This window comes from Fusarium odoratissimum (assembly GCF_000260195.1).
Source record: "Fusarium odoratissimum NRRL 54006 unplaced genomic scaffold supercont1.9, whole genome shotgun sequence".
NCBI lineage: Eukaryota > Fungi > Ascomycota > Sordariomycetes > Hypocreales > Nectriaceae > Fusarium > Fusarium odoratissimum.
In genome coordinates, this window is record NW_022158695.1 from 1,225,294 (window position 1) to 1,245,586 (window position 20,293).

General features: G+C 47.0%; 13 protein-coding genes and 1 non-coding gene across 15 annotated transcripts; 4 read left to right on the forward strand and 10 right to left on the reverse strand.

The window, feature by feature from the left end:
• Window positions 1-390: 390 nt before the first annotated feature.
• On the reverse strand, window positions 391-963 carry FOIG_06810 (uncharacterized protein; the record flags this gene model as incomplete). The annotated part of the gene is made up of 3 exons (XM_031206030.1): window positions 391-510; window positions 572-664; window positions 727-963. The coding sequence occupies 3 exons, from the start codon at window positions 961-963 to the stop codon at window positions 391-393; spliced, it is 450 nt and encodes a 149-aa protein (XP_031064754.1).
• Window positions 964-1,451: 488 nt separating this feature from the next.
• On the reverse strand, window positions 1,452-1,682 carry FOIG_06811 (uncharacterized protein; the record flags this gene model as incomplete). The annotated part of the gene is made up of 1 exon (XM_031206031.1): window positions 1,452-1,682. The coding sequence occupies one exon, from the start codon at window positions 1,680-1,682 to the stop codon at window positions 1,452-1,454; it is 231 nt and encodes a 76-aa protein (XP_031064755.1).
• An 882-nt stretch (window positions 1,683-2,564) lies between these two features.
• Window positions 2,565-3,235, reverse strand: FOIG_06812 (uncharacterized protein; the record flags this gene model as incomplete). The annotated part of the gene is made up of 3 exons (XM_031206032.1): window positions 2,565-2,684; window positions 2,745-2,832; window positions 2,880-3,235. 3 exons carry the CDS (start codon window positions 3,233-3,235, stop codon window positions 2,565-2,567), a joined length of 564 nt encoding a protein of 187 aa, XP_031064756.1.
• A 562-nt stretch (window positions 3,236-3,797) lies between these two features.
• FOIG_06813 (uncharacterized protein) lies at window positions 3,798-4,272 on the reverse strand (the record flags this gene model as incomplete). The annotated part of the gene is made up of 3 exons (XM_031206033.1): window positions 3,798-3,947; window positions 3,997-4,089; window positions 4,267-4,272. The coding sequence occupies 3 exons, from the start codon at window positions 4,270-4,272 to the stop codon at window positions 3,798-3,800; spliced, it is 249 nt and encodes an 82-aa protein (XP_031064757.1).
• A 1,069-nt stretch (window positions 4,273-5,341) lies between these two features.
• FOIG_06814 (uncharacterized protein) lies at window positions 5,342-6,056 on the forward strand. Its single transcript, XM_031206034.1, has one exon. The coding sequence runs from the start codon at window positions 5,398-5,400 to the stop codon at window positions 5,890-5,892; it is 495 nt and encodes a 164-aa protein (XP_031064758.1). The 5' UTR covers window positions 5,342-5,397; the 3' UTR covers window positions 5,893-6,056.
• Window positions 6,057-6,561: 505 nt separating this feature from the next.
• Window positions 6,562-7,323, forward strand: FOIG_06815 (uncharacterized protein; the record flags this gene model as incomplete). The annotated part of the gene is made up of 1 exon (XM_031206035.1): window positions 6,562-7,323. The coding sequence occupies one exon, from the start codon at window positions 6,562-6,564 to the stop codon at window positions 7,321-7,323; it is 762 nt and encodes a 253-aa protein (XP_031064759.1).
• Window positions 7,324-7,487: 164 nt separating this feature from the next.
• FOIG_06816 (uncharacterized protein) lies at window positions 7,488-9,167 on the reverse strand. The gene has a single exon (XM_031206036.1). It carries the CDS (start codon window positions 9,120-9,122, stop codon window positions 7,752-7,754), a length of 1,371 nt encoding a protein of 456 aa, XP_031064760.1. The 5' UTR covers window positions 9,123-9,167; the 3' UTR covers window positions 7,488-7,751.
• A 22-nt stretch (window positions 9,168-9,189) lies between these two features.
• FOIG_06817 (uncharacterized protein) lies at window positions 9,190-11,213 on the reverse strand. Its single transcript, XM_031206037.1, has one exon. It carries the CDS (start codon window positions 11,121-11,123, stop codon window positions 9,750-9,752), a length of 1,374 nt encoding a protein of 457 aa, XP_031064761.1. The 5' UTR covers window positions 11,124-11,213; the 3' UTR covers window positions 9,190-9,749.
• A 123-nt stretch (window positions 11,214-11,336) lies between these two features.
• FOIG_06818 (uncharacterized protein) lies at window positions 11,337-13,050 on the reverse strand. The gene is made up of 2 exons (XM_031206038.1): window positions 12,634-13,050; window positions 11,337-12,584 (listed from the first exon to the last, which is right to left on the reverse strand). The coding sequence occupies exons 1-2, from the start codon at window positions 12,808-12,810 to the stop codon at window positions 11,532-11,534; spliced, it is 1,230 nt and encodes a 409-aa protein (XP_031064762.1). The 5' UTR covers window positions 12,811-13,050; the 3' UTR covers window positions 11,337-11,531.
• A 545-nt stretch (window positions 13,051-13,595) lies between these two features.
• FOIG_06819 (uncharacterized protein) lies at window positions 13,596-15,110 on the reverse strand. The gene is made up of 2 exons (XM_031206039.1): window positions 14,528-15,110; window positions 13,596-14,475 (listed from the first exon to the last, which is right to left on the reverse strand). Exons 1-2 carry the CDS (start codon window positions 14,957-14,959, stop codon window positions 14,113-14,115), a joined length of 795 nt encoding a protein of 264 aa, XP_031064763.1. The 5' UTR covers window positions 14,960-15,110; the 3' UTR covers window positions 13,596-14,112.
• FOIG_06820 (uncharacterized protein) lies at window positions 14,126-15,762 on the forward strand. Its single transcript, XM_031206040.1, has 2 exons — window positions 14,126-14,617; window positions 14,756-15,762. The coding sequence occupies exon 2, from the start codon at window positions 15,075-15,077 to the stop codon at window positions 15,534-15,536; it is 462 nt and encodes a 153-aa protein (XP_031064764.1). The 5' UTR covers window positions 14,126-14,617; window positions 14,756-15,074; the 3' UTR covers window positions 15,537-15,762.
• Window positions 15,763-15,888: 126 nt separating this feature from the next.
• Window positions 15,889-15,987, reverse strand: FOIG_06821. The gene has a single exon. It is a non-coding gene; the product is annotated as a tRNA-Ala (tRNA).
• A 455-nt stretch (window positions 15,988-16,442) lies between these two features.
• Window positions 16,443-19,077, forward strand: FOIG_06822 (uncharacterized protein). The gene is made up of 3 exons (XM_031206041.1): window positions 16,443-16,573; window positions 16,627-17,149; window positions 17,196-19,077. The coding sequence occupies exons 1-3, from the start codon at window positions 16,546-16,548 to the stop codon at window positions 17,611-17,613; spliced, it is 969 nt and encodes a 322-aa protein (XP_031064765.1). The 5' UTR covers window positions 16,443-16,545; the 3' UTR covers window positions 17,614-19,077.
• FOIG_06823 (MFS transporter, metabolite:H+ symporter) lies at window positions 16,584-19,924 on the reverse strand. Of its 2 annotated transcripts, XM_031206042.1 has the most exons (3): window positions 19,055-19,924; window positions 17,939-19,002; window positions 17,539-17,890 (listed from the first exon to the last, which is right to left on the reverse strand). In XM_031206042.1, exons 1-3 carry the CDS (start codon window positions 19,251-19,253, stop codon window positions 17,762-17,764), a joined length of 1,392 nt encoding a protein of 463 aa, XP_031064766.1. In that variant the 5' UTR covers window positions 19,254-19,924; the 3' UTR covers window positions 17,539-17,761. The 2 variants fall into 2 exon arrangements, with proteins under 2 accessions (XP_031064767.1, XP_031064766.1); XM_031206043.1 differs by having other exon boundaries at window positions 16,584-17,890; window positions 17,939-19,077.
• Between the last annotated feature and the right edge of the window lie 369 nt (window positions 19,925-20,293).

Genomic DNA, 20,293 nt, shown 5'->3' on the forward strand with positions numbered 1-20,293 from the left:
ACCTAGTATCACTGATAAGACGAATTCTATGCTTATTGGTGGCAGTTATGTATCTTATCTCACCAACATATTGGCATAGGGTAGTCTACTGGTGGTGAAACATCATCTACCGTCATTGTTAGTGTGACTGGTAAACGGGATGAAAGGCGGGTGATGTGAAAGACGAAAAGTGTGGCACAAGATTTTTTGTGAATGCTTAATCATGGAGTAGTTGAAATGACAGGAACGCATGCGTTCCAAACCTTTGATGGATAAAGATCAAAGCAAAAGTTCATAAGAAAGAAAGAACCAGACAAGCAAGAGTTAAACATGATACATTGTTTGAAAGCAAACAGGGAATTCGTTATGAGAGTGAATTCGTGTCATGCTATCTGAAACAAACACCCTTCTTTATCCCACCGGCTGATATTCCTTTCCCTTGGTGACTGGGCGCATCTGTTCTTCAGCAGTTGATCTTCGCTTGTGATATGTCTGCTTGAGCGCTTCGATAGATCGTCCAGGAAAGTGGTCCTGAGAAATAGCATGTCAGTATTTTGATGGGACGGGTGGCTAAATCTAAATGATAACTTACGCTGATATCTCTCCATGACTTTCCCTCCCTCTTCAGCTCGATAAGGCGCTTCACTTCGTCTTGGTTCCAGAACTTGTAGCCCTGGTTGCTGTTCTGCACAGGACCATCATGTCAGCGCTGGATGTATAGTCAGTCATAGGCGTCTGGGGACTTACCGTCTCAGCCTCCAACATGGAGAGGGCTTCCCCGGTAGTTGAGGGAAGTGAAGCAAAGGATGATCCTGTAGTTACCGCAGCTTGCTGTCCAGGTCCAGACGCATCTTGCGTCGAGCTGGTTTCCAGCCATGGTCGACAATTAGGGCTTTCTGGCAAGGGTGTTCTGCCTTTCGCCAAGGCCCGTGATTGCCAGGGTTTGAGAGCATTAGGAGGAGTTTCGTTGTTGATCCCAGACATGATTAATATAAGGAAACGATCAGGACAGTGATGTTGGTGTTCTTGTAGAAGAACAGGTGAAGATCTGGCAGTTGAAGAAGCTGATATACTAAGAAATTAAATAATTATATTTACTGGAGGTTCTTGGCGAATTCACAAGTGAATGCTGTGGGCACTGACAGAGGACAGTGAATGAGGCAGCTTGATTGTTCTATTGAAAGCCGGTAACAAGGTACTGTCAGGATGACCATATACCAGTGCAACTGCATCTTTCCATACCATAGCAAGCCGAAGACTATTGTTCCAAAGAGAAGTGAATGATTGGTTATATAAGGCAGGGGATTGTGTTGAATTGTAGCCTATTGTATCGGAATTGAATATTGTCCCCTATCCCGAACAACACTGTCTTCAATCGGGTCTTTCAATTTGCGAACTTCAACCACCGATTGATACTTGCAATGAACTTGTCTGTGTGACTAAGCGTCTTTCTTGGGATTTCTCTGTTATAATTAGATGAGCTTTTGATAAGAGGATTTGAGGGAACCACCGACCTCGACCTTAGAGCTCACGTCTGATCCCGTTTGAGACCCACTGCTGGACCCCTTGTTAGACTTATCAGCCTCCGATGGGTCGAGATCAGTATCCTTCCTCAGCCATGGACGATAGCCCGGCGCGTCTGGAAGGGGAGTTCGGCCCCGTTCAAGAGCCTTTCGTTGCCGCGGTTTGATACGGCCAGACATTGGGAGAGTTGATGTGGGTTGAAAGTGATTGAACGTTTAATAGGAGAAATACAGTTATTTATATTCATTGCCAGGAAGTTTTGAGTCACAGTTAAACGACTCCGTTTGATGGTGGAAAAGCATAGAGAGACCTTTGTCAGAGTGAAACGTGTGTATCTCGTTAAGCTACCTAACAAATCGCCGTAGATTAGGTTTGATTGTAGCTTGAGACGAACTTATGTCTTTTATCGGCTGTTTGGATTAGACCCCCTTGATCCTGTTTTCAAGACTTGATCGAATTCTCTCGCTAAACGTGCGTTTGTTCGTGAAAAATGTGAGTTGCACTTTATGTTGCTTTGTTGAGGTGAGCCAAGCTTTTCATTTCTGGTAAACCTTATGACGTTTTAGCGAGGCATATGTGGTCAAAGCCTAAGTAAAGCGATTAGATCTCATGTTTCTTCCCTTATAGTTCGGGCAACAAGCACAGCCTGGAGCAAATATGGTTCTGGCAAATCGTATGCCACTTGGTGAAGCCAGTTACCATACCCAGCGCCTTGAAGGTGTCGTGCACTGGGTCGAGGCGAAAGATTATACTATAAACGAATCACCTTAGACGAATCCATGTTTTAGCAATCGTGAGCTTGAGGTATCGAATCTGGTCATAGAGTACCGCGATATCCTGGCCGGAAATCTGGGTGTTTTCAAAGCGTGTGTAACTGTCTTATTAGACCAGGACAATACATATATATATATATAGCTAGGAAGTATTCAAAGTGTCGCTGCGATTGATATAGTGTGGTGAACAAGGATTACTGTCCTAATCATTTTCGGGAAGAGTTTGGTTATATTGTTGCCATCGTTGTGGCTGTTATAGCTCTGCATCTATCGGACGGCAGACTTGATCTAACCCTTCTTTGCTGCTTTGTCACTGGCTTTCTCTTCCTCAATCTTTTGTTCCACTGCGTGTCGACGCTTGTGGTAGCTCTGTTTGAGCGCCTCAAAAGTGCGGTCAGGAAAGGCTTGCTGTAGAATTGTTAGTACTTAGGAATGAATCATCTATGGGAGATCAGAAATGAATCTGACCGCAATGACTCTCCATTTTGCCCCACCAGATCTCATTTCTATCAAGCGACGTAATTCAGACTCCTCCCAGAAACGGTATGTCAAGTCTCTACTCCCGTGATACTTGGTTTGGTAAGCTGTGGTGCTGGGACTTACGTTTGCTTCGGTTTGAGCTGGGGTTGATACAGGAACTTCGGCCTGATTGGGGTCTTGGGGAGCGCCTGACACCTCGAGATTCGCAGAAGGATGCTCAGAAGTTTTCCAGGGTGAGCCATGGTCTCTAGCCAGGGCCTTCTGGCAAAGGCGTTCGCCCGCGCTTGAGTGCCTTTTCCTGCCAGAGCTTCATCCGGACTATGCTTTTGTAGTCTTTCTAATCTCTGGGTCTTTTGTTTTTTGTGGATATAAATGAAGAGAGCTGTGAGGCATAATCCGAGAAGAAGAGGGAGAGGTACGGGGAACAAGAGTGAAGTACTGATGTTGCCAATGGCAGCAAGCTGTGCAGCTGCTGGCATTGTCCGGCAGTGTCATTACACTGCCGTATCAGAGCAATGATAATATATTTGAGCCTCCGAGAATTTTCTAATATAATGGTTTGATTGTATATATGTTCAGTCATTGTTTTTATTATTGTGACGTAAGAGTAAAATAGCTAATAGTGAGATTTGACGTCAGTGTTAACGTTGTGAAATAAAATATCGAAATACTTTCTGGTGGACGAACAGGAAGATATCTTACTACCTGGGAGAGTTCTATCGTCTTTTGTAAAGTTATCAGTCCTCAGAACCTGATTTTATAGTATAACCGTGTTGGTCATGGCCATCCCAGAGCCCATCGTCAAGTAGTCTGACTCGGGAGAGAAAATAACAACAACGCTTATCGATGTGTATATAAGAACCTTTGTAACTATGCAAATTCAATGATAAAAGGACAATGTAGGTGGCAGCGGAGTACAGATAAGAGAGTGACTTTATAGGATTTTGTAGTATTTGGGTAAGATATAGTAATTGTGAAAGGAGATATGAGGGCCATGGCAAGGGTTATCCCCATTACTCCTAGATTGTAATCTTTAAATCACTAATTGCTCTTCTCATCGTCGTCGTCAATAAGAGAAGGCTTAGCAGAAGTCGCTGCGAACGCCTCTTTCTCCATTTGACGCTCAGTAGCGAAACGACGCTTGCGGTATGTCTGCTTGACTCCCTGAAGAGTCCGGCCTGGGAATTCTGCCTATAAATGAAATTAGTTACTTTCTAGATACTTTAAGTCAAATACTTACGCTGATAGTGGCCCAGGACTCCCCGCTGTTTCTCAGATGAATGAGACGTCTCATGTCACTTTCTGACCACCAGCGGGAGTGCGGTGTGACAACCTGTTAGCGATGTTAGCTGATGTTCAGTTTTGACATGGATTTGGTGATACTCGCCACAGTCTCGTGGTTTAGGGGTACTTGCATTTATTAAGGCCGTTAAAGGAGTGGCGGATATTTCGGTATCTGGTGAAAGGTTTAGCCAGGGCCTTTCTCCTGGACCTTCAGGCAGTGGCGTACGTCCATTCTCGAGAGCTCGCTTCTGCCAAGGCCAAAGCTGGACAGAAGTCTTTTCGCTATTGTCAGTCATGCTTGAAGATTTGTAGGCGTATGGATATTGGTATATTGTTACGGGTTGATGTATTCAAGTTTGGTGAGCTGAATGTGGAAAAGTGAGAATGGGAATAAGTAATGCCCCGAGGAAACAAAGAGGCCATTGTAATTTAAATGCGCAAGTCAATAGAATTGGTGTTCTATTGTTCACACCAGAGAACAAGTGGTGATACTCCTATCGCTGATGCCCCATTATTCAATCACTGAACATGCACTTGAATAGAGTCAAGCTGAAATTGGCTCATGTCGTTTACACGGATCAACGCCCCAATGACTCAGGACTGTAAGAACAAAGAGAAGAAGTATTAAAAAATAACAAAGGATCTGACACCCAGATGAGAATATTGGAGCCTATACCCAATAATTTCTTTCCATGATTGAGGAATATTGCACGAAGGGGGCCATGTACCAACATCGCTCTACCAAGAAGCATGCAGGACAAAAATAGGAAAATATGGTCCTCTTTTGCCCAGACTAAGTTAGGCATGACAAATCACAGAACTGCGACTCTCTATAGAGCCTGAACGCTTCAACTTAGGTAAGATTATGATGAATTTAGAATCATCTGATGACTGAGGTAGGGTGAATCAGTGAGTTGGAATAGGAGGCATAAGCTGCCCCTTATATAGTTATCTGGAAAAAAGTCCCACGAAAGATATGTGACGAGATTGTGCGAGAGCCCTCACCAGATCTAACAAGCATTTGCTATTAGCAAGCTATGTCGCTGCGTGAAGACATAAGGACACCAATCAAATCACTCAAAGCCGAATGCGAAAGTTGGTTGATAGAACAACTCAAGATAAATCAATCTACCAATTCAAACACGACCCCCAATTCTTCGTCTGTTCGTCTGAAGTGTTCAAAACAATTGTGATATTTCCAAAGTAGACTGTGGACGACCGTAGAGTTGAGTGGCCAATCATTGGCCACCTCTGGCTGTTGATACTCACCAAAGGCGGGGAAAGTCAGCATTCCATGGATTCTGCAACTTCAACATTTCACTTGCAACGTACTGAGTTGCGTGCCCAAGCCTCCATCATGGAGCAACACGCTAAGATTGTTATGGCTCCTCGCAGGCCTGACTCAGACGACAAAAACACATCCATCTTCCTCGCAGGAATAACAACAAGCACCGGCGAGCCTGACTGGCGAGAAACTCTGACAAAAGCCTTGATGAATCAACACGTGACGATTCTCAACCCAAACCGACCAGATTGGGATAGTACATGGAAGGAGGACTTCTCAGACAAGCGGTGGGAGGAGCAGGTTTGGTGGGAGCTTGATATGCAAGAGGCTGCAGACATCATTGTTTTCTTTTTCCACCCTTCAACTGAGGCCCCAATCAGTCTTATGGAGCTAGGGCTGGCTGTCAAGACGAAACCAGAAAGGGCCATAGTCTGTGCCCTGGATGGATATCGAAAGAAAGGGAATGTTGAGGCGGTTTGCAAAAGGTTTGGGGCCAATTTGGTGCACACGGAGTCAGACCTACGAGATACCTTGCTCACTGCCATAAAGTCAGTGCGCGTTGAGTAACTCTCTTTGTTCTATTTGATTGTTTATTTTAGAACAAGGGGTATGTTGTAATTGTTTTACTATGAATTACATACATAAAGTTGATGGACCAAATCATGATCAAAACCACTATTAGCTACCCATTAGTTGCACTGTTATCTACACCTATAACACTTACAAGTTCACCTGACTGCTATCCTAGAGATGTGATGAATCTCAAGAGATTAAAGTGATTAACTCAAGGTTATGAGGTAGAAGAAACTTCAAGCCCCGACTGGTGGTAACTTCAGTTAAGAGCTTCAATACTAAGGTTTATTCAAAAGGCAATTTGACGCATTTAGCGCCTTTTCTATACTCTTTGAACATGTAAGGTTTTGTAAAAAAAGCTTTCAAAGATGGAGTTGAGGGCCGCAAGCCACAATCTATTTCTCCATTTCAGATTACATAGCTGTAAAGCTTTTATCAGCCATTCTGTTATGTTTTAAGTTATCTCTGATTCTTCTCCTCTCGCCTACAGCACTTACCACTTCTCTTAATCATGGCGAGCCCTATATCAGGGCAAGGAGGCGTCATCTATGGCGCTGGCTGTTTTAGCGCTCCTAACCATCTTTTGTCCTTGGACGAACTCGAGGAAAGGCGGGAATACGCGAAACAGCTCGAGAGCTATTTCCTTGGAACTGGGACATGCCCATGTTTGGGACTAATCTCAAGCTCAATGACCATGTCCGTGACTTGGTTGAAGAGGCTAAATGCTTGGAACGTGATGGCAATTCTTGTGTTGTGCTGGGTACAGTAGACCCCATGGTTAGCCACATCATTCCGTACACATGGTGGGACAACAAGGAGCATGGCAACACGACTGGTGATATCAAGTTTCGCGGTCCTGGCTTGCTCAGTGTCAATCTTCTAGGAGGGAACTGCTATGTCTACAACCCGCATGAACTGAGAGGCACCGATAAAGTATGGAACATGATTTGCCTCCATCCTGATTTGCATAAGCTATGGGCAAGGGGTTACTGCGGATTCAAGTATATATTCACGGAGTCCTCCAACGAGAATGAATCAAAAGTGACGTTGCAGTTCCGATGGATGCCTCGAACCAAGAAGCGTCTCGGTCAAGAAATCGACATCAGCGGCACAGGTCATGGGAGTGACCGGCGGCAGTTAATCGACGAGCTCAATTTGTTCCATGATCGAGGTAATCCACTGCCGGTTTCTTGTGAAGGAGCATTACGACACCTCACCAGGTCGGGTAAGCCGCTGCCGTCAGGATACCTTATCCACATCAACATGCAAACAGACGAAACGAAACGCTTCAAGGAGGCCATAGACATTCAGTGGGCGTGCATCATGTTCGCGGCTTTCAGCGGCGCAGCGGGCAATCCCGAATTACCTTCGAGGCAGAACCCGGATGATAAGGCCATGCAGTGGATTCAGAGCCAGGCGAGATAGGCTGACGAGCAGGGCCATGACTCTGACTGAAGACTTTGGATATTAGGGCAAATTTGCCCGGCTTTTACTAAGGCTTTGAACGATTAATGGGTGGAGAAGTGCCTTTGTCCCAGATTAACCACAATGATGGACGTTATTCATAATCAAGATCAATCATCATGTATCTAGTCACGGGGCTGGCACTTCGATGTGAACAATGAGACAAATGAGGATGGTGCGCAGAAGAAATCATGACCTTCGAGCATTTTGAAGTATGGTGCCCATTCCAAAAGATTATCGCAGCTACTCGGCCATGAACGTAAACCATCCTCCCAGTCACCGAATTTAAGAAGCAAAGCTTCCTTGAAAATCTCACCAACATCAACCAAACTAAGAGTCTGTCACGATGGCTACCTCGGACAAAATCCGTATGCAGTTCTTCTCAAGACTCATGCCTCCTGATCATAGCGCGAAGATTGGATCGTCCCCTTACGATCCTTGTGCACCAACTGAAGGACTTTGTCAAACTGGCCAGGCCCATGCAACTGTACCTCCCAGCACGGATGTGTAACATGATGTGGCTTCAAATGAGCTGCCACAGATACTTGAAACAAATTCGTAAGCCGCTTTGACTGGAGAAGTTTGCGTATGTTCCTGACAAAAGCCTTGTAGTCCGGAATACCGATCTTCCTGATCTCAAATTGCTCAATCGAGGTTGGAAGCATGAGTTCAAAGTCAAGCTTCGACGGACTGGGAGGGGGAACGGAGGGTCCTGGCACCGTCAAGTGACGAAGCTCCACGCTCAAGGAGAATCTCTTGAGACGGGTCAGGTTCTGGAGTGATCCAATGTTGTTTGCCGCCCATGTCTGCTCCTGAACCTCCCTTCCACCAGTCAAACCGTCCGTCCACCGCCTGGATGCCTTGATTTGAAGGTCAAGACTCTCCAAGGCGTGGCAGTGTTGAATCCAGTCACCAAGACGGTAGTTGAAGGGATCACACGTTGTTGATAGCATTGTTCTGACCTTGATGTCCAGGAAGCGGAGACTGTCGCAGACTGACAGCAGATTTCGCAAGCTGCCGGGTGTGATCCATGCAAAGTCGGCGTCAAGCCTTTCGAGTCGTTTGCAGGCATTCTTTGGCATGTCCAAGTCCTCGCTGCTGCTTTTAGCAAAAAAGGGCATGTCATGGATGGTCACTGTTTTGAGAAAGGGCAGCTGAAATAGAATCAAGCTCGGCTGGATGCACGGTGGTATACCGCTTGGACAAAGCTTGAAGTCGATTCTCGTCAACCGCGGGAATCGCCTTGGCTGCCCGTTCAAACTCTTTTGTACCATTTCCGTCAAGGCTTTCATGTCGTAGCTCAGGCTGATAGTGAGCCTGTTCAGGTTGGGCAGCCTCTGCACCCAGAAGGCTGTTGCTTGGCCGTAGTATTCCTGCCGGCCATGTTCACTTTCGAGCCAGTTCGGAAAACTGGCACTCCATGAGGATGGGAGCCATATATAATTTCGAAAATGTGGGTGTAGCAAGGCATTCACTACTTCTTCATCGTAAGGGCAATACAGCTCTCGAACCAGACGACACAGATGAGGATTTTGGCCAAGTGTTAAAAGACACTTTGATGACCGTGCATCGATGCAGCGATACAGGACTCTTTGAGCAAGGCTTTCGAGTCGCCTTGATGCCAAGCACGCGTTGAAGAGGGTTATGTTTGCTTCTTTGGTGGAGATTGCATCAGGGTCGTCACTGTCCTGTAGCGTGGACAAGATATTGAAGAGGACCTCGTCAGGAAGCCATAACGCTGTTGGCTCCGGTTCACTCATGATTAGGATGACTGTAGGGCTTAGAATGAAAGAGACAAAGGTTTTGGAAACAAGAGGGAAAGAAAAGGGGAAAAATGCAGGAGGGCAAACAAAAAGCTAAATGTGAGGAGACTATGGCAAGCCACAGGCAAGACAGGTATGTTGAAACCAGAGATGCACACTGTGGTAATATATCTGAGGAGCTGTCCTGCAGGTCTTAGTAGGAACTTCCAACAAGTAAAATTCCTTGCAGTACTTCTGACAGCTACGTCTCATGGATCAGTTATTCAATTATGAATTTGGTCACATTAAATAAACCCTCTTCAAGCTTTTAATAATAATGGTCCATAGCGTGCGAATTCGACCATGACCCAACAACCAGACTCAAACAAAACGCCATACATCCCCGCATAACACCCGTTGTCCAATCACCGAGAGCGAGATAGCCTATCAACACGTCTTTACCGCTTACATGGTAACACAGGCGTTGGCTTGGCATCGAAGGTGGCTTTTTGTAAGATTGATCGTCTGCACTAGACAAGGATATCGATAGTAGAGATGCTGACCTTGTAGCGGAGAGTTTCTATTCAGGGTTTCTTGTTCGGAGATTTCCGAGCTGGTGATAATTGCATGCGGAGAGACCTGAGGCTAGTAGTCGTTGGCAGTCGATCCGTATAAATGAACTCCGCGCTCAAGAACTTCAATCTCATCACCGACTTGAACATACAGATTTTCAACACTGTCCGCAGCCTGCTGCAAGCCTGCATTTTCTGGGACACAGTGCATGCCAAGGTACCCCAGAGCCCTCGGGTTTCCATCCTCAACCGTTCGATGCTTAACAAGCGTCGAGCTAGGCTGTGCGTTTCCTCTCGTTTTTCCACTGTCCGGTTTATCTGTATCAAATTTACCAGTAAGTGGATTCACGTTCGGCAACGTGCAGCGCGATGTCCGGCAAACGACAGAAAGTGAAGGGGAGGCTGCATGTTGTTGCTTTGGCACAACGCGATATCGTTTCCATGTTTCTTCGACAAACGCTGGAGCACCTGTGATCCAAATATTTGCGCGAAAGCGAAGCGCGTTGAGAGGCTGGTTTTCTTTGGGGAGAAGAGCTGAAACGGCGTGGACGGAGGCGAGATTGTTCACGTTGACGGGTTGTTGGTCTGTGTAACCGTGAACAGCCGGTTTGCCGATGTGCTCCAAGGGCGCTAGGTTCTTCTCTGTTGGCACGAGAGTGTTTTGTGTGCAGCGCAAAAGAGTGAGCTTTTGATGCTCGGGGATGTTGAGGAAGCGCTTGAGTTTGGGGAGTGTGGCGGCAACTGTTGGTGCGTTTCCCATATCCAAGCCTTTTGCTTCTCTTGAATGAATGGCAAATGTCTTCATGGCGATCCCATGCTTATTGAGATAATTTTCATCTGGAGAGAGCGACACGAACGCAGAGACTTCCCTCGGATGAGAGAACAGCATGGATTTTAGCTGTTCCAACAGAGTCGGAGGATCTGGATCTGGGAACTTGAAGACGAGACATCCCACGGAGTCGAAAGGAGAGCTCGCATCGCTACCTTCGGGTCTGAGCCATAACTCGGTCTTGATCTGTGACATGAGCGGTTTAGTCCGCTGACTGATAAATCGCCATATCGGGCCCCCTTCTGATTCCGCACGATTGACTTCTGTCGCCAGAGCGAAACATCGATCCCAGACCAAGCCACTCTTGATGAGTTGCGCTCGGTTCAATTCGACTGGGGCGCAAGATTTGATGGGATGCACAAAGATTGCTTTGATACGAATTGGGCCATCATTTTCAGTGCTCTCAGGAAAGTCGTATTTGGAATCGGTTTGGTCGCTCATGTTGCTTGATGACACGCCTTCTCGTCGAAGATTGCGAAGCTCTTTGGGTGTTGATGGGCCATTTTGAAGCCAGATCGTGATGAGACTGCCCAGCAAGACCGCGACTGAGATGGCGATCGATGTCGGCGTCAGTTGATTGACACTCTCTGTGAGATTGCCTATGAATGAGTCGCCCATTATTTCTTGCACACAAACCTTTGTGTGAATTTCGTGAGTTACAAAGGATTGTGAGTGCAAGAAGTTTGTGAAAGACCCCTCGCAAGCTTGAGAGCGCTGTGAATGCCGATGATTTGACACTAACGGTGGTGCTAAAACAGGCCCACCCACATCCTTTACAGTGGAGTAATGATGAGGAATCATCTTCACTGATCTTTGCTTGCACTGACAAGTAGAGGCAATTGAACGTCAGCGTTGAGTACGTTTAGCTTTGTGATTCCATGTCTATTGTGCCATTGACTGTTCGTAAAGAGATATCTAAATATTACTCACCCAATACCTCCGACATGAGAAAACCAGAACACCACATTTATGCGAGAAAACATATACAATCATAACCTCAATCAATAATCCCAGCCCCATCATCATTTACAGAATCAACAGAGATCCAAACAGACCCGATACAAGCACCATACCCAAGCTCGCGGCAATCTTGAAAGCATCAGACTGAGCCGCACCCGTAGACGCGGCGTCATCTGAGCCGGAACTGGAGCTGCTTCCAGTCTCCTCAGAGTCATTACTCTCCGTCGTCTGAGGCTTGAAGGGCTTGACGGCACGTGTGCTTCGAGATGAGCCAGTCGCCTCGGTCTCGGTGTCTGAGGGGGTACCAGAGTCAGTGGCCAGCACTTCATCGTCGGTTTCAGTGGCTTTCGACTTGCCAGCACGTCGGGCACCAGTGGCAGAAGGCTCATCTCCAGCTGGCTTCTCAGCCTGTGCGGCTCCCGTGTTATCAGGAGCATCGTTTCCAGAAGGAGAAGCGCCAGGCTTCGAGTCACCAGCAGGCTTGGGCTTATCCCCGGCATCGCCGCCAGTACCCTCAGCAGGTGTGTCATCCGCAGGCTTGGCAGGTTTCTGAACTGCGGGAGGCGCAGGTGGAGCTGTAGTAGGAACCTGAAGCTTGCCATCCGAGACTTGACTGACAGGAGGAGCAGTAATGATAGGGATCTCCATATCATCGCATGGCGTCGTGCGAACCTGAACCTGTCCATCGCCAATCTGGCACATGGGAACAGCGATAGTTGTAGGAACCTCCCTCGTCGTGCCATCAGAAACAACAGTTACAACAGTCGTCGCGACAACGCTGCTTCCCACAATTCTCTTCTTAGGGGCGGACTTTGCATTCTTACTCTTGCCACAGGGCATAACGCCGAACTCAACAGGCTCACATTGCTCAGCCCAGTTGCGGTCATAGAGGTTGTAGAAATCGCCGGATTGACATTGCCAGAAGATTGCGGAGGGTCCAAAGGCAAGAGTTCCGTTGGAGCAGACTGAGAAACCGGATGTGTAGATTGCGCCAGCCTGTGCGGGCTTGTCGAATTGGAACTGGTAGCTGTCCGAGATGTAGCCTGTTCGACCTTGAGCGTCCTTGAGAACACCGTCTTTGAGGTTCAGGACGAGAACGCCTTCACCATTACATGATCGCTGTTGTCTGTTAGTTGAGCGTCACATTTGAGAGTGTGAGCTCGCTTACCTCAGTGACATCCCGCTTTTCGTTTCCAGGCTTGAAGATTGTGACTTCAAATTGGCCATCATATGAGGTGGTGCAACCCTTCGGGGCTTTACCTTTGGGTGCAATATCTTCTGTGACTGCTTGGGGAATGGCAAAGGCTGTGGCTGCCAGAGCCAGGAGAGCCAGTGATGTTCTCATCTTGGAGTCGAATTATGTGATGAAAGCAATACAGAAGACTTTGTTGTCGAGATGGACGAAAGATGTCTTTGTTTCTGTCTGGTTGCTTGTGATGATGAGTCTCTTCAATCGAGAGAAGCAGCCTGCTTGATATACATGGCGTTGTACTCCACTCATCCTGCCTGGAACGCTATAACAAAAAGGCTGCGCATCTTCGTATCGATACTGCATTATTCACACGTCAACCCGTGTGGCTGGGAAGTCCAGAATTACGGTACTAAATAATGCGATAACCATTAAAACGCTTTGTCGACAGTCATACATACCAGTTGCTCAGCTTTTCAGCGCCTTGCTGTGGCGGAAAAGCCCTAGTAAAGCAGGGAGAGTCCTATCGTCAGGGCCTCGTTCACGGGCGTGGTTGGATGCCTGCTGAGTAAAGTGCTGAAACGCGCTAAATTGAGAGAAATCTTTACGCGCTGGAATTTTTGTGTATCGATTTGAATGGCAGCGTGTTTGAGGGAGGCGAGATGGGTTGGTAGGAATGGATAAGGGGCTAGACGAGCTCAATGTCTCACTTTGAGATGGGTCCAGGGATCGAATCAATTGAGCCTGTCAGAATTATAGCGAGGGTGAAAGTTCAATATTTAGTGATTCTCTTTTAGTATGGAATTAGTTAACCTGCTATAATGGTCTTACTTTTGATATTCTAGCGCACTTCCATCACAGATTGCGAACAACCTTCCGCCTCACCAATTCGTTGAGTATAGATACCAGTAACATAACACAAGACGAGTACATGTATGATGCTCAAGAATATCTCTTAGTTCTCTTATTAATACTATCATGCTCCCTCGTGATCTAGACTTGGTAACTACCGATTTCCGAATTGAACAGCGTGATGACTCTTGATCAACAGGAGCGACGCAAGGGAGTGGCGCTGAGACATGATCGACCCTTGCGCCAGGGGCCAACATGGCTCCCAACGATCTTATAGGCTGCTTGAGAAATGTGGCTGGCAATACATTGAAATCCTTGAGTTGATCGGGAAAGTCGGAAAGCTGAAGATTCTGAACTATCTGCGTTTACTGCTGTTGGTTCATCTCTGACATGAATTGGAAACCGGCTACGACTGCAGCTGAGCTTTCAGCCAACTCCTGAAATGCTGTCAGCTTGCCATGGTATGTCACTTGTCTTATTCTACTACAGTCAAACTGCAGAGCTCCTGAATGTCGAGCCATTGACTAACATCTGATATGTAAAAGTTACTGACTATCTGACTAGACCAAAACCTTCAGTCACGCTATTCTCAGACCTTTCTGTTCCTCACTCTGATCCATGCTCCTGCTCTAGAATCTTATCCAAAGTTCTCATTAGCAGCTGGGGATCCGTTTGGTGAGGCGAGTGAGACGTATCAAGCTCAAAAACAGGGACAGGTCGGCCTCCGTTCTCTTCCAGTCGTGAGATGAACTGCCTCTGAGCTGGTTCGGGAACAAGCACATCCTTCTTAGTCAGGATATAGCTGGATGGAATTAGTTTGTGGAAGCCATCGTATGTCTGCTCATCGCCGAAGACCCTGACGGCCTGAGAAATCTTGGAAGCGTCCTGAGCTAGTTGTTGGCCTTGCTCCTTTGTGAGATTGCTGTAGAAGCACATGGCTGTTTCTTCATCGCATATAAGATAGTCGCCCTGCGTAGTTACAATTAGTTCAAATGCAATCACACATCAAAGTCTCACGTACCTCGCGGCGGGGATAACGGCCTGGGTTGGCTTCATATAGCCCCCGAGTACTTTTGCCAGGAGGTGCAAAGATCGCAGCCAGAAAGATCAGGCGTGTTATCCCGCCCTTTAGACCTGCCTTTTCTCGCTCGTTGCGACTCAAGCCGCGAGTCGCTTCAGTTCCGACCATCCCGCCATATGAATGCATAAGCATGACAACATCTTTTCCTTGGTTAATGTGCTTGTTCAGAACTGACTGAGCCTCCTTTACGTCATCGGCCAAACCTGGCGCAGGATCAATCCTTTCCTCACGAGAAGACTGAAGAGGAACAACTTCGACCGGATAGCCCTTGTCTTCAACTGACCGCTGGATGGCGCTCCAGAATCGAGGTAAGCTGAAGTTGCCAGGTACGATCACCAGGGCAGGTCTTGCGGCTGCAAGAACAGCAGCCATATCCGAGTTAAAGTTCGAGGCGACGGAAAGTTTAACGAAGCTCAAATAGCCGTGATGAAGCCTTCGAGGTTATGCTACATCCAAGTCTGTGAGAGGTAAATTAACGGCTCCGTTGATGGTGAGACTCGGATCCGAAGGATTCCACGGGCTTATGTCAGATTTCATGTTTCAAGACCTGGGGGGCAAAGCACTAGCAACTTATATGTTTTCTTCCCTGGGCCCACTCTATCTTCAGGTCTTTAAAATGCTGAACTTTGACAGGTGTATCCCATTGTCTGCCATTATTCCCCCAGCGAGGCTTTCTACGAATATATGGACGTCAGTTGGCACTCAAGATGAGGGCGTACCATTTGTAAATTGGGCCTTGCTTTCACATCGCCAAGTGGCCAATGATTCCGGAGTTGGCGACACATTTGGAGGCGTCACTCAAGGCACTTACAGGACTGTCACAGCTTCTATATACGATAACACGATCCTTCAAATGCCTGCGAAGCACCAAAACTACAGTTATACCCTCAAATACCAGAGGCCTCGACTAAGATGTGCTGATGTGACCAACCAAACATTCTTTGGCTAGTTGGATCTTCGAGCCAGAGAATGGGCATCGAGAATCAGAGGTGTTCAAACATGGTACAACGCTACTTCGCAAGATACGTCATTCGACATCCACTTTTGCACTTCGAAAAGGAACTTCACTTGTCAAACCTACACGAGTATTTTCTCTATTACCAATGGCGTCCAAAAGACCAATACATCGCATGCCAGCTTTGATGAGCGGCTGCATAAGGTTGCACCATCTGGACCCAGAGCAAGCACTGAATGTGGCTCACAAATTTATGGTGTCACAGCATTATGCAAGGATATCACAATAAGGAAAGTTCTCAAAAGATGCAAAAAGAGTGATAATAGTGGAATCTAACCACCGACGTTGGACGAACAGGGAATCGAACCCTGGACCACTCCCAGAGGTGTATCTTCCAGAGGATAGAACATGCTAAGGGAGTATTATACCACTAAACCATTCGCCCGGAATTGCTTTATGATTGGTTGGAGCTCAACGAGAAAATTTAGGTATATATCCTCCTCAACTTGAGACTTCTTTATTTTCCAGTTCGTTTTAATGCCACCGCTTCGAGCTCAGATCTCACTTAATTCGAGTAGACATTATGACGAAAGCAAATTCAAAATACCTATGAGTTGAGGGAGTTTACTGAAATTGACTTAAAATAGGGTAGCCTAACTAGGTGGGAAAAGCACTAGTTTGACATCAACATCAATCTCTCCCATGATTGTAATAGCAGCAGAAATTACATCTAAAATAAAAAAGGGTATTTAAAATGGAACTACCTTCTTAAAAGAAAAATAAAAGATTACAGGGATAGGCCCCGGCGGAACTGTTGGCGATTGAGAGATATTGCAACGGCTCGGGGTCAAGTCCGAGGCTGCGGGGTTCGGGTCCGACGAACTCCAGCTTGAGTCATCATGAATCTATTGCTGACATATAACTACTGTGGTTGAGATATGAAAGTTTAACTTCCCTACCAGTGGGTTTTACCTTTGCATTGAAAGTTCAATTGAAATTCAACATGGCGTCTCCTCAAATTGGTTGGATTGGTAGGTACATTTTCCGTTCACCACCTACCTTACATCAGAATACTGACTGGCAGGCCTGGGGTCGATGGGCCTCCCTATGGCAACAAATCTCCAGAAACACTTAACCTCAACCGGCGCCCCCAGCCTGATTTACTATAACCGAACTATCTCTCGCGGTGACTTTCTCAAGAGTCTTGGCGCTCAACCTGCGCCCTCAGCTAAAGACCTCGTGGGAAATTGCGATACCATCTTCCTGTCTCTCAGTGACGACTCAGCTCTCGAGTCAACCCTTGATATAATCATTGACACTGAGGACCCTGAACAGCTCGCCGGGAAAGTAATCGCGGATACTTCAACGGTTCACCCGGACTCTTCGGCCAAAGCTCAAACCCGTTTGAATGAGAAGGGCGCTCAGTTCATCGCCTCACCTGTCTTCGGAGCAAGTCCTGTTGCGGCGCAGGGAAAGCTGCTATGGATTGTTGCTGGACCTGACGACGCCGTCGAGAAGATTAATCCATATTTAGAGGGAGTCATGGGAAGAGGCGTGATTCGAGTTGGTGAAGATGTGAGACTATCGAGCAAGATGAAAACAGCAGGGTAGGTGCTCTCCCCCGAAATCCGAGCAGGGCTAATGACAAGATAGAAACTTCATCACAGCTGGTATGATGGAAGTCGTGGCAGAAGCCCACGTCCTAGCAGAAAAGTCTGGCCTAGGCAGCAAAAACCTCGAAGCTTTGATCCAGCAACAATACGGTCCTCTGGCACTTTCCATGTCTCAACGACTTACTACCGGAGCTTACATGCCAGCGAGAGGCGACCGGCCTTGGTCTGATCTAAACCTAGCAATTAAGGACGTTGGTCATGGAATTACTCTTGCTGAACAGTCTGGAGCGAGACTGGAGGTTGCTGAAGTGGCCATTAAGCATCTGAAGGAGGCGAAGCGGTTCTCTGAAGCTGAGGGAAGACCTCTTGATTCTTCTTCTATGTATGGGATACTGAGAAAAGAATCTGGGTTATCTTTTGAGACAGATCTAGTCAAAGAACGGGATGAGGAGAAGTAGAGAGTGAAACATGACTGATATCAGTCTTTTATCATTAATCTGTGCAACTAGTGCACGAAAACGCTATATCAATAATCCTGAAAGAGTGCTTCGCTTCGTATTTTTGCCATTCATACCATCATTTATATATTCGGTGTCACATTACTGCTTATAATGCAGCTTTGCCTCTAGACTCAAAAGGCATAATTAATACCAAGAGTCCAGCTGCTATGAATAATGCGCCACTTGTGTATACAGGGGCAGACGTTTCCAGGTTTGCAAAGATGGCAATGATTGGCTGTGAAAGTCAGTATTGGGTTGAGACAGATTTTGACGGTGAACTTACTGCCATGATACCAAAGATTCTGTTACAAGACGCACATAACGCATTACCGGTTCCTCTATGAGGTGTAGGGAACAGCTCTGGCGTGAATGAGTACAGAACCGCGTACATGATATTACTGAAGAAGTTGAAAGCGCATTGCCAGCCGAGTAAAGCATCGCTCGTCGTCGCAGTCGTGGAGCAGTAGAGAAAGACGCCGGTAAGTATGGTGCTGAGTGACAGCGTGCCCTTTCGTCCCAGTCGTGGTAATTCGACAAGCCATCCTCCCAGAAGAGCACCCGGCACACCAAGAACAGCAATGATAAGACTGTTTCGGTATGTGAGGTATGTACTTCCATCGCCAAAGTCGGCACCCTTAGTCGCTTGAATATACGGAATGAAGGCGTTATAGAGGGGATATCCAAGACCGATGAGTGCCCAAACTGCCATGATCAATCCTGTACTGAGGCCGAGTTTTCTTGTAACGAAGAGAGCCTTGATATGCGACAAGTCGACCTTCTCCAGATATCGCTTTAACGCGGCGCTGGTATCTGTCTGCGCAACATAACCCTCCGGTTCACAAGCCTTCAAATCCTCGAGACTGAGCGTTGACGTCTTCCCGTTCTTCTTGGCAACAGTATGCACAACTCTAACAGCCTCTTCATCGCGACCCTTACTCATGAGATACTTGGGTGACTCGTAGATCTTGAACAGAACAAAGCGCACAAGGAACATGAGAAGTGTTAGTCCACCAACCGTGATGGTAAAATATCGCCAGCCCATATTATCTTTTCGTCGACAGACCGTATCTTGCTCGCATGTGTAATTGCCCAAAAGTGGCCATGCGATGAGTGTACCGATGACTTGCGCAATAGCCCAGTCAATCGAGAGAATCGTGAGGAGGTATTGATGCGACGCTGGTAGAAACTCGAGAAAAATGGCCGAGTCAACTGGTAAATTTCCACCAACACCAAAAGACCATAAGGCGTCGAAAATGCCGATAGCTGCGAAATTGGGGGCGCTGGCTGAAATGAGGCCCCAAATTGCTGTAAGACCGAGAGTGATGTTGAATGCCCATTTTCGACCGACTAACAAAATTAATAAGCAGAAATCGAAGGGCGCAGGGCGGCGATGACTTACAAACATCGCAACCAAAACCCCAAAACATTGCACCGGCTAACAGACCAATGTTCTGCGCCAGCGTGAGATATGGCGGATTGCTTACGCGGAACTCATTGGCAACAGGTGTAAGAATAAGCGACGTGACGATTGGCCAGAGATTATCGCTCGCCCAACCAAAGCCTATGACGACGAAAAGCTCCCACTGATACCGCCCCATACCGAGATCTTGGATCTGACAATGTTAACGCCCACCCGATCAAATAAGATGAGGCCAAAACTTACAGCACGGTTCAGAATACGAGCTTTCGCCTCATAAACCGGATCAAGAGCCCCCTTGGGAATAATCGCTTCATCATCAGCAGCGTCGACAAGACTATTCCTCCTCCCATCATTATTAATCGCCCCGTAGGCTTTACGCTCCTCTTCCTTATCAGCCATGGTGTAGGAGGCAGAGTCGCGAGGTTGAGATTTCAAGAGACGACCAGCCTCTGAGTTTTCGGCTGGCGGCATGGTTATGTTATATTATACGAAAGGGTTCAGAGATCGTCAGTGGCTTGATATTGAGAAGGGAATAAAAAACAGGACAAGAAACTCCCCGGGGGTTGCGAAGTCGCGGGGTTTGATGGTGCAATTCAGGTGCTAATCCACTCTGGTCTTTGGGTGGGCGCGGGGGGCTCGCGTGCCATGTTCGGTGATCTACGGTTCTTGTGACAGGGGTTGCTGTGATGCCGCTTATTCTATGGCGTCACTTGTTGGAGTCATCGATTTGATGAGAGTAAGCATCGTAAGGTCTCTTCAGAACCTTCGAACGACAGCAAGGGAAATGGCAACAATTAAAGGGATATAGACGAAGACTAGAGAGCATCTAATATCTTGATCGTCCTTCGGATCCCGAGGTTCGTGGCTGTGTTGATCTTTCAGTGCAGATCGGTTGATCCGTCACACTAAACACTGTCCTCCAAGGCCGGATTCCCCGACCCGTTAAAGCCACTGAAAGTATCCAAGTTATCGAGATGGCCTTCCACACGAAGAAATGCCTACAGATTACAAGATTTTAGAAAGATATCACATTGGATCCGCTATGATAGGTTCGCCTTGTTATTGACGTAACCCCAGCTTTTCAGCCGCGGCACATCCTGGTCAATTTTCATGTTAAGCATGACCACTAACGTGGGGTTTGTGATGGCTGATGAGGACACGAGAACATGAACGGGTTTAGTCACGGAAAATATACATCAACTTGGAGATATTTTGAGT